This window comes from Melanaphis sacchari, unplaced genomic scaffold (genome assembly GCF_002803265.2).
Source record: "Melanaphis sacchari strain LSU unplaced genomic scaffold, SCAv2.0 Contig2_pilon_pilon, whole genome shotgun sequence".
NCBI classification, from domain to species: domain Eukaryota; kingdom Metazoa; phylum Arthropoda; class Insecta; order Hemiptera; family Aphididae; genus Melanaphis; species Melanaphis sacchari.
In genome coordinates, this window is record NW_020271173.1 from 4,470,410 (window position 1) to 4,482,032 (window position 11,623).

General features: G+C 31.4%; 1 protein-coding gene across 2 annotated transcripts in view; it reads right to left on the reverse strand.

The window, feature by feature from the left end:
* LOC112595795 (nucleolysin TIAR-like) overlaps window positions 1-11,296 on the reverse strand; it is a 331,751-nt gene extending 320,455 nt beyond the window's left edge. The window contains exon 1 of one of the 2 annotated variants that reach the window (XM_025341135.1): window positions 10,041-11,296. In XM_025341135.1, the coding sequence (XP_025196920.1) occupies window positions 10,041-10,265 (225 nt within the window). In that variant the 5' untranslated portion in view covers window positions 10,266-11,296. The remainder of the gene's footprint in view (window positions 1-10,040) is intronic. The other variant, XM_025341136.1, reaches the window with a different exon arrangement.
* Window positions 11,297-11,623: the final 327 nt, after the last annotated feature.

Here is an 11,623-nt window from a genome sequence, read left to right on the forward strand (position 1 = left end):
GAATTACATAATATATACATGATAATTCACCAAATTGCTCATTCCCTATTTTTCTTTAATAATGCAGTTAATCAAAATCTTATTTTGAGAATTTTGAATTCACTTACAGATCATATTTTAAAATTTTTGAGATATTGGTGGTACTGAAGAATTGTCCTATGCTGATAAAAATTTCTATTTTTCAAATTAAAACCTTATTTTCTAATGTAAATTATTTAACAAATATTTATTTATTTTTTAAATATTGTCTAGTATATCATGCTTGTTAAATTATCATGTACTCTACATAAAAAAGTTATAAAAAATAATATCAGTCAATCAATTTTTTTTACTCGAAAGTTTTCATTATTATTTGCAATTAACAATCTATGTTTAAGGTGGAATATGATAAACATAGCACATAGATTTGTAGATGATCTAATTGTTCTTATTTTTAAGCCCGAAAACTCAGGTTATTAGCTGTGAATAGGAACAGTAGGTTTTTTCATAGGGTCTGTTTGTAAGGTTGAAACTCGTGTATGTATGTGTATGCGATCTGGATTTTTCACTAAGAATCGGATGATCACTTATCCGAGAGCTAGCGACGCCAGCCGATGCTTGACCTCAAAATACATTAGTGACTTAGGCCAACCATTACGCCACACTAGGCCACGAGATTTCTATTAATTTTATTAAACAATTTTAAAATGATTTAAAAGAGTAACATTTAAAGAAAAAGAAGTCATTTTGTACTATATAGTTGTATACATTATATAATTATTATAATACGTATTACATAAATGAATATGTTTTAACTCAAAACGTTTTACCTTTCAATACGAGGACTACACTGTTATATAGAGTATTTACGATGAAAAAAAGTATAGAAACAAAAGAAAATTAAAATAATAATAACCATATCGAAAAGTGAACAAACAGATTGAAATTGAAAATTGTCGAGAAAAAAAAAGAATTTAACAGTAATAAAAAGACTGATGAGTTATTCGTTATGGTGTGTGTTTGACGTGTATTGATGACTGCGTTAGTCTCATTTTATCGATATTGTTGGGGCTGGGAGTCGGGGTGGAAAGTAACAATATTTTGCACGCAGCTTATGCAGTCTGCGTAAGGAAGACAGAGCAAGAGTGAGAGAGAGAAAGAGAGAGTGTGATAGGAGTTGAGCTGCAGCAAAATAGGTCACTAGTAAGATACAGTGACACTCGATTAATAATAATAGTAATAACGATAATGCTGTATATTACTTTTTATGAAGTGACTTGAGATTAAAAAAATAAAAAAATATATATAAACTCATACTAACCTTGCTCACTGTATTGTTATGATATAACGTGTACCTTAGTGAACATATCCCAGATGGGGGCTAGATCTCTCAACTTCTATGAACTTAATCTTCATTTTTTTAAACGTTTAAAAAATATATGTTTTAAAATAGCTATATACATATTATTGTTGTTTATATTTATAAAAAATGTGTTTATAGTTATTTATTTATCATAAATATATGATTAGTGACAATAGGTTAGTATGTTTATGTGCAAATACTACATTCTTTAGATATGCTATTCAATATAACACAGACAGTATTTATAATGGATGATTTCAACATGATTTGTGTTAGGCTAACTACAATTATAATATAACGCGATAGTTACAACCGTGACATATATTAATATCATGATATAATTAATTTGGGGGCTAGAAACTAATCAAATTTTATTTTTACCAATCTTATTACATCAATATTATTATTATCATCATATAATTGGAGTTTTTGTTTTAACGTTAACTTTAAAACGTCAGTTTCTTTGTACGTGATATGTCAGGATTCATGTCTACTCCTTCTCTATAAAAGTAATGAATATAATATCTTTAGACACAACAGACACAAAAATATAAACTCATTTCGTTCATAATTTGTAAAATACTCAATAATTGTATGGTAGGTTTGAAACCTAACCACTGCCGTGTCAAATTTATTTTGAAACGAATTAACAACGTAATATCGCCATAACGAAGGTTTGTGCAACAATTAAATATAAATATTTCCATTTAGCTGCATTATTATTGTTTAAACATCTTAGCCACGTTTTATTAGACTTTTTGATTTGTAAAACGTGTTTCCGACAGACTGCATGGTAAACAATACGTTGACTTCAGAACAGGATACATAATATTAATATCTATAGTTGGTTATCTGTTGGCCAATATCAATTATTGTTACTGAAAAATAATATATTCGTTTGCGTTATAAATATATTCCTTTTATAATAATGATTTTAGTTTTTGTTAGTTAACAATGATAATATTTGAAATTAATCAAAAATAAAATACAAATATTACTTCTAAAATAAAAATACCTGATCATTATTGTTAAAAATTATTTGATTAATAAACTGAAATTTTTAAATTTTTAATTGTGTATATACAATAGCTTATAGTATCTGGTTAGGACGGGTATTGACTTTTGTCAGTGATACTCAAAAGTATTTAGTTTTAGCTTATTTATATATATATATATATATATACATATATTTTTAAAGTTTACTTGACATCGTCATCTAAATTTAGGTGTAAAGAATCAATAATTTTTGACATTTTTAGATTGGATTAAAAAAGGTTATATTAAGTTGAAACCATAGATTTTCGATGTACTGGATTGAATAACAATTTTTACATTAAAACATTAACAGTTAAAACAAATAATAAAATAATATATAAGATAATATATATGTAATTAAATATTAGCTTAATTATTTAAGACGTCGCGAGGACGGCCACGTTGAAGTCTACAACCGTTTGAACGGGTATGTAGTCTAAAATGCTGTGGACCACTTGCTTTTGATAATTAACTGGAAAAGCTTGGAGATAGTTCCTTGATGTATTTTTTGATGGATGGTAGTTTAAAGTCTACATGCAGTGCATCGTTTCGGACAAACTATGGGATATTTGATATTACGCGTAGGACTTAAGATTGTAATATTTGAATTTTTTATGTGAGTTGTAGCACATTGACCCCAGACTGGGACTGCGTATAAAATTAGAGGACAAATTAATTCTTTATATAATAATAATAAGCACTTCCAGCTCAATGAGGTTTGACGGTTTATCAATGGATATAATATTTTTAAGCGTTGATATCCTTGTTATACATTGGATGATATGTGAGGATTCTATGTGAGTTAGTGTTAATTCGCGTGGTTGAAATATCAGATCATATACTGGGTTCAGAATCAGAAAAATGGGAACTTAAATAAAAAAATAAATTGTTGGTTAAAGCTAAAAATTTGTTTATTAATATTTAAAATATAATAACGTGTGCAAAATTCAATAAAGTTTAATGAAGTTTGTCGGGCGTGCAGTTTGAACCCTGATGTTTACCCTACTACAATCGTATTTCATGCAATGTATATTTTTATGTTGTAAACCAATATTTTTTTTTCTTTTTATACGATCCTTTATTTCTTGCTACAGACTTGAACATATGTTAACAAGCTGCAGCGGTGAAGTACTTGAGTTTTTTATAATCAGACTGTGTATGGCGTAAATATTGCAAGCATAAATTTTTTTGTATTTCTATTACGATACCACAGAATAGTTTATACACGCACTATCGTGTCTCACTTTATAGCAGTCAGTTTCAACATGGATAGAATTCACCAATGATTAACAAATACTACGTTACAGTAGCTTAACGCTAATATATCATTTTTAGATTCTTACAAGTACCTAATACAAATTTAAAATAAATATAATGATTTCAAAATTTTTCGAACAAAAAAGTTCCTTACTAACCGTAAGTGCACATAATGTACACATTTAACACTCGTAATTTCGGTACTATACATTGCTATGATTTAAATATCTATCGCTTATTCTATATGTGAAGTGAGATAACAGTTCAACGCCATAAAGAGTGAGAAACAATGATGAGTAGATACTAAATATATCCTCATAAAAATCACAGTTGATACTTTGTTGCTCAAAAAAAAAAAAAATAATAATAATAAAACTATATTAATAATATTTATAATACTAGAGTTATTTTTCTCAATTTCGAATGATAAAATTTTCCATAAAAATGCTAGTTTTTCACGGTTTAACTCGCTAAGAACATATTTATTATTATAACTATCATTCTCGTCTTCTTCTTTTCAACCACCACTATGTTCGTATCTCATTGAACGGATGGCTAACTACTGTAAGATTCCGGCCGAGTTCCTTAAGAGTAGTGCTTTTTTTTATTAATGGACTGTATAGTACGCCCTCATTACGGTTTCTTCTAATGAGTCGGCGATAGAAATAAATTTTACTTGAAACGAACATAAATCTATTCGCCACCACCACGCAATATCATCACAATGACTAACACACACACACACACACACACACACACACACATACATACACCATTGCTATTAAGAGCATTATGGAAAGAATCTTTTGTTTATATATTTTCCATTTTTACTCACAAATCTCTGGGACATGGCACTACAATAATAATATGCGATTAAACATAATATTATGTATAGAACATTATATTTGCATTATTTATGTTCTATGTGTTTTTTTATTTCTTTTTAAATGATCGTAACGTTATAAACGAATTATACCGATTACGATTTTTGTAGTTTTTTAAAAGACTTCAATCGAAACATAATAATAATAATAAAAAAATCATTAAACGTGTGTTATAATATATCATTACAACAAACACAATAATGGAGCTAAATAATATTATTCAAAGTTCTGTAGTAAATAAACAGCGACTATTTCGTATAATATGGAGCTGTTTTGTCTGCGTTTGACTGTAATAGTGACTATCGTAGACAGGCAAATGGTTTTTTATCGTATTTTTTTTTTTTTTTTTACGGTCTAAGTTTTCTCTGACACGTAAATCGACCGACCAACAGATTTTCGGTTCACTCAGACGTGCAGTATACGCGTATTGCAAAGCTCCGTTTGACATTAACCATGTATAGACTTTTCGAGAATGCACTTCTAGGTATTATACGGATGAGGTGCTTCTATATTTTTTACCGGCAATCATAGCTCCTTGAAACCCTATTCTTTTTTATTTTTGAGTAAATAACTTCTTTATGGGAAAAACAGAATGACATTTTGTTATTTTATGTGTACTGAAACGTGTTCGGTTTTAATATTCCAACTTTCACGAAAAATGTATAAAATATTTAATATGCAAATAGCATCACCAAATACCAGTTGTATTGATACTTAATGTTATATTAATATTTACCAATAATATTGGATATTTAAAAAAAAAAAAAATCGTAAAATTTTATTCAAAACTAAAAAAAAAAACTTTTGATTATTTTTAATTATTTATTTTATTGCAAATCATATTAGTATCTCGTCGTTAAAATGTTTCAATGTAAATAGTCTGTATTAAATTCAATTCAAAACACGTTATAGATAGAAACTAAACTTAATAATTCAAATACGAGTTATGAGTTAAGTAAAAGACAAGGATAATAAAATCTATAACGTATTTATACGTTTAGAATAAATAACATTCATAAAATAAATAATATGATTGACAGAAAAGAACTCATAAACAAAAAATTAATTATCAACTTTCTTGGTTGAAAACCAATCATTTGAGCAGTCAACACTGTTAAAAATTAATAAAAGAAAAAACTGATCTCTGAATCACATACGGCATAGTAAAAATATAACCAATTAGAATAATAATATTTATTGAAAATTAATTTTTTTTAATTTTTATATCAATATTATCAATTAGTGTTGTCAAAATGTATTAATGTAAAAATTAAAAATTCTTTGTGTGTTTTGTGTATTTTTTTTTTCTATGTTTTAAATACTACTAGCCTTTGTATTGACATTAAAAAAAAATTTAATTAAATTCCAATCAGTGTTCGGGGGGACGCGTTTTCGTCCACACGCCGTTTATTCGATCGTTAGTCAGATTAATCCAGCCGGTAGACAATGCCATCAAACGACATTCGTTTTTACGTTAAACTAAACTAGAACGAGTTATAGTTGTAATGGTATTATTGCGGAATATACACACACGGATTGTGGACGGTCGTGGACCGATATGTGGTCGACGCAGGTTGACGATAGATGGTGGGTGAAGACCAAACAAGCGTGCTTTTCAATTAATCCGCCGGCGATCGTCTCTGATATTCTACTAGAGCAGGATTAAAGGAAACACCCCAGACAGATTTATGTACACACACATGCACGCACAAATACACTAAAAGTAATTGAAATGGCATTTGACTTTCTGTGTGTTATTGAAGCGGCAATCTGCAATCAGTGTATTCGCTGGTGATTAGGTGTACATGTTTGTATATAGGACTTCGAAGGAGGTAATTTAAATTTTTTTCCCCGTCTGATCGTTATGCCGAAAAATGTTCATCTTCATTTGTGTTGTGTTCGTTTTACCGAAACGGAACGAATTTTTCGTCGATTCACTCGCTTTTTATGCATTTCTCAACAAGTAAAAAAAATTGACTGAACTTGACTTTGAGTGATTAAAAATAATATATAACATTTTACTATACAGCTTAACGAGATGAATTCGGAATAAAATTGTTGTACGGTCATTAATCTGTGAGTGGAAAACCAAAATCAACCATTAAATCTAAACGTCCTTTGTATGCTTTTTTTATAGTACCTACGTGTAATGCCGAATGCTTCGCCGTGACTTATATACACACACTTCACTAATCCCTCGAAGAAACTTCCGTGCGGTGTGTAGCTTTAGTGAAACAACGTTAACGGTTCCCAAAACCCAAGTGGATTTGTAATAAATCCCTCGAAAGTCGGTTTCTTTAAGATGTAGACAAAGAAACTATGTCTTTTTATTTTTTGATTCTTAGCTTGTGTAATCTTTAGCGAACGACAGTGGTAGAAAATGTTGTGCGGAAAATACCACAGCCACTGACTGATCAATTATATGAAAATAAATTCATAAACCTTTTACGTGTGTTTTATCCTTAATTATAATATTAATTTAGTAGCATAAATATTGGGAGAAGCTGAAAAAAATTATTCAAATTATCACTACGATTTCAAAACTTTTTCCACATATAGTTACGACATATAATTATTCACCAAGAACTTGGTTCATGAAGGATTATCGCGAAAGGAAATCTAATGAAGATATGGAAATATATTATAATTATTCATTTTTACATAAAATCCAAACTATTTCGAAGTTTAAAAGTATATTTTACTTATGTTCTCGCCAATATTTATAGAAATACCACGTCAAATATTTTTTTGAAAATTTGATTGCGTACAACATAGTTATCCTATATTACAACGTTAACCTGAGCTTAACTATGTTTAACATAGAACCCAGACAAAAAATTGTTAGGTAGACAGTAGGCATTAACAGTAACAAAATATTTCCATTCAATCAACCAACATTTCTATCATACATTAATATTTAAAACTAAATTATCATTATGTACTATGCGCAAATTAATTTCTAATTATTATAAGAGGTTTTGATTAAATTTTATGAAATGTACATTATATTTTTTTCCTTAGTTCTAATAATATTTCATTTAGTAAAATATGATACATAATTATTATAATAAAATACTAGCAACCATGTTTTAACTTACAAACTGTTAGTTTTTGCATAATAATATTATAAAAATATGCATTATTATAGTAATATTGAAAAATTTACTATAAAATCATAAGATGATAATTGTAAAATATCACAGTTTACTTAGAAAATAATTTAAATCGAAGTAAGGAATATTTTTAAATATTTATATCACACTGAGTAAAAATAAAAAGATGACAACATGGCAACAGTTGTTAATTCAAGCTGTCAAATTGTGTTTCCATATTATTCAATCAAAATGTTCAATAGTATAATATTAGTAAAGAGTTAATTTTTTTAACTATCACAGCAAATAGTTTTTTTTTCAAATTTTTACATTTTTTTTTTTTACGTGCAATGAAAGTGTTATTTTTATTTCTTATATAAGTTATGCAGATATTATGCAGATATTTACGGATTTAAAAAAAGCACAAATCAAGATAATTTTCTTACAACAAAAAAAAAATTGTTTCTACAACCATTCAACGTGTCACAACCAGAAATACATGTGTATTTTTTTTTTTAAGTCGGTGATTTAGTAGTAATCAAAAGTGGCACATACACTGCAGATCCACTTATACCTAAATCTCTTGAAACAAAACAAATTGAAAAATACATCATAATATTTTGTCTAAAAATAACTCTCATAAAACCACAGCTTTTAAATCATACATTATTTAATTTTTTAGTTGAATAACTCGTTCAAAGTAAAAAACAAAAAATAATTTACATATATTTCTGTGATATTTTATCTAAAAATGAATTACAAATCGGCAACTTGAATATTTTAAAGTCAATGTGTGATAAATCAAATATGATATATTTGACTAATCGTTCATCGTAATTTAGTGAATATAGTTATAATATAAGTTTTGTGGAGTTTGTCTTACTTACTACCAGTGTTGCCATTACACGAAAATATACGTGATCACAATACAAACGAAACGCATATTAGTGCAAATAGTTTATTCTCAAAGGTACATATACACATGTACATAGATAATTAAGTATTATGGATTGAATCATTTCAACTGGGAATTATCTGCAATCATTTTACAAACTTTCATTGTTTATATAACTTTTTTTTAAATATAACTTTAATAATACACTGGACTCAATACATATAATATTATAGCATACATTAAAAAAACTCTTCTGTGCAGGCACAAGTCATCGAAGTGAAATTTCCGTGACATTAGTCATGGTGATATTAAACTAATAAAATATAATCTACACTACCTACAGTTACTGTCGTAGAAGTTTCATTTTTATTATTTGTGTTTGCATAAAATGGTTTAGAAATCAAAATGAGATGATATATAAAAGAGGGAAAAATACATATTTATAGAATAACATACAATACTGTTTAAATATGAATATTAGTTTTAATTTACTTCGGTTTCTGTAATCTGGACATAATTTTTTAATAATATACAAACTATATAATAATGGAAAAAACACTACCTACTCAATTTTAAATGTTTCAAAAATGTTTTTTCTTTCTTTCAATTTTGAACGTGGGGCATGTAACCATGTGCCCCATAGCACGATCTACCACTGTTTGTCATACAATACAATAAAATAATATAACTATTGTAAAATTATATTTACAAATATTTACATTAGTAACGTCAAGTTACAATAATAATAATAATAATAATAATAATATAATATTATTATTATTATTATTATTTTAATTAAAATAATTATATTTATCTTTAATTAAAATGAATTGATTTAGGCTTTAATCCAACATTATTTTAATGTTAATTTCAATGCATTAATAATAAATAACTTGATATTACTTGTGATGAATATAACGAATATGTTTGCTATTTCCTAGAAAATGACGCGCATACGCGTGTATTATAAATCGTGACGGATTTTCGTCTAATGGATGGTATGTCCTTGAAAATGTACTCCCAGCGCGCGTATAGAAGTTTTACTTCAAAAATTAAAATAATTTTATGAGTTTTGACACATGATATTGATGATGATAAAATATAATTAAAATAATAGAAATTGTATATATGATTATCGGGATACAACTTTCATAAATAGATTATCTGATTCTGTCCTTACTCCGTGATCCATTAAAGCAGATTTTTTATCGTTTTCTGATATTTTTCCCCGTATAGTTACTATGAATTATGATCCAAAAAATACGAAGTTCATATTCTATAAACCGGTCTTATTAATAGGTACTACATTTTTATATGATTATTATTATTATTAATTATGCAGAATATGGTACGTATGTTAAACCAATGAAACGTCGATTTCTAAGCCTTTTTATAACAACGGTTGTTATCGATGGGTATACGTTAATCGATAAATCTTCGTGTCAACGTGCTTGTTCAATACTTGGGCATAACCTGATGGTGATTTACTAGGTACCTCTTATTACTTTACCTATCAGAAATTCAAACTGACGTACCTTAAGTCCGGCTGCTGCGTTGCCGTTCACGATGGCCGTGGCTGCGGCTGACGGGCTAACCGCGTTTGGATTACCACCGTTGGATAGCGTGGCTACAGCTGCGGCAGTGGCGGCCGCGGCGGCTGCTGCGGCTGCTGACCCACCACCGGCAGGGGCAGACGGCTGTGCCGGGCAAGCGATGTGGTTGCCGTAGTTGGCGGGCATGGAAAACGGAACGAATAACATCTGTTGGTGCGACAGCTGGTGCTGGTGTTGATTGGCGGCCAATGCGGTGGCGACGTGACAGTGGCAAAAGCCGTCCGCCAGTTGCGACTGGTGATGGAGGTGTTGGTGGCTTCTTGTCACGTTAGTGGCCGGAAGATGAAGTTGTTGTGTCTGTGGGTACGGCAACGTCCTGACGGCCAGTCTGCAGTTACCGCGAAATCGTACAGGTCCAATCGATGAGCGTATCGACTGGTGCTGATCCGCCGGAAAAGCGTAACAAGAGCACTGCGGATGTGGAGGTGGCAGTGACGGAGGTGAAGTCAGTGACTGTGGAGTCAACTGAATCGCAAAGTTTTTAACGACAGCAGTGGTCGCTGCAACTGATGCGCCGGTATGGTGGAGGTGCTGGTGATCACGGATGTCGCACAAGTCGCAACCAGTGGCCGCGGTGGCAGAGGTGGCGATCACGTGTTGCTCCTGTTGCTGTAAACCACGGTCGTGGTAACCGATCACCAAACGCCTCTTGCGATGAGTTTGCGCGGTATCGGTCGGTATGGCGGCAGTCGTGATACCTGCACTGGTTGCTCTGGTGAACGGTTCCGACGACCCCTTCAACGTTGTTATGCCGTCCGTGGCTAGATCACTAAGTCATATCCCGCGCGCGTGTGACGGTCGGCTCGTTTCGCGTGCGTGATCGAATCCAGCTAAATGACGAACGGGGGACAGAGACACTGAGCGTATGCGCACGAGTAGGATTTTAATGATATGTGGGCAGTGATTAGATTGACGACTGCGGGTGGAGAGATCAGATAAAGGATCAAGAGCAAGTGGTGCACGTTGGGCGGACGAGCGAACGGACGAAATGAGAATCGGAACGGCGAATGGCAAATAAATAGGAAATAAAAAAAAATCGTCCGCGGCGGCGACACACAGACACGTGGGAGCGTCGTATTTCGGTAATAACACACACACTATCGGCGGCGGCGTACACTGAGCGCGAACCGTCGGCGGCGGCGGCGGCGTATACGGCGGAGATTGCACAGCGTGTTTTCGCTTCGGTATAATGAGCAGAACTACTACCACCGCGCGCCGTTGGATCGGCGCAAAGGGGGTGTCGTAGGATGTTGCCGATCAGACTCGTCAGAGAGCGCCTACGGAACTTTTTTTTTTTTATCCCTCGCGCCCGCCAACGTGAACGCGTGCGTTACGTTTTTATGTGCCGCGCGTGTGTTGGGCTCGCTCTTTTAAAGGCCGATACCCGATATTAAAATGCATAAGTATTAGCCCGTCTATTCATTCCGTAGACTGAGGCTATTGTATTTGCTCGATGACGATCGAGACAAAATCGACGAGCCGCAACCATCGATTTTCCGATTTTT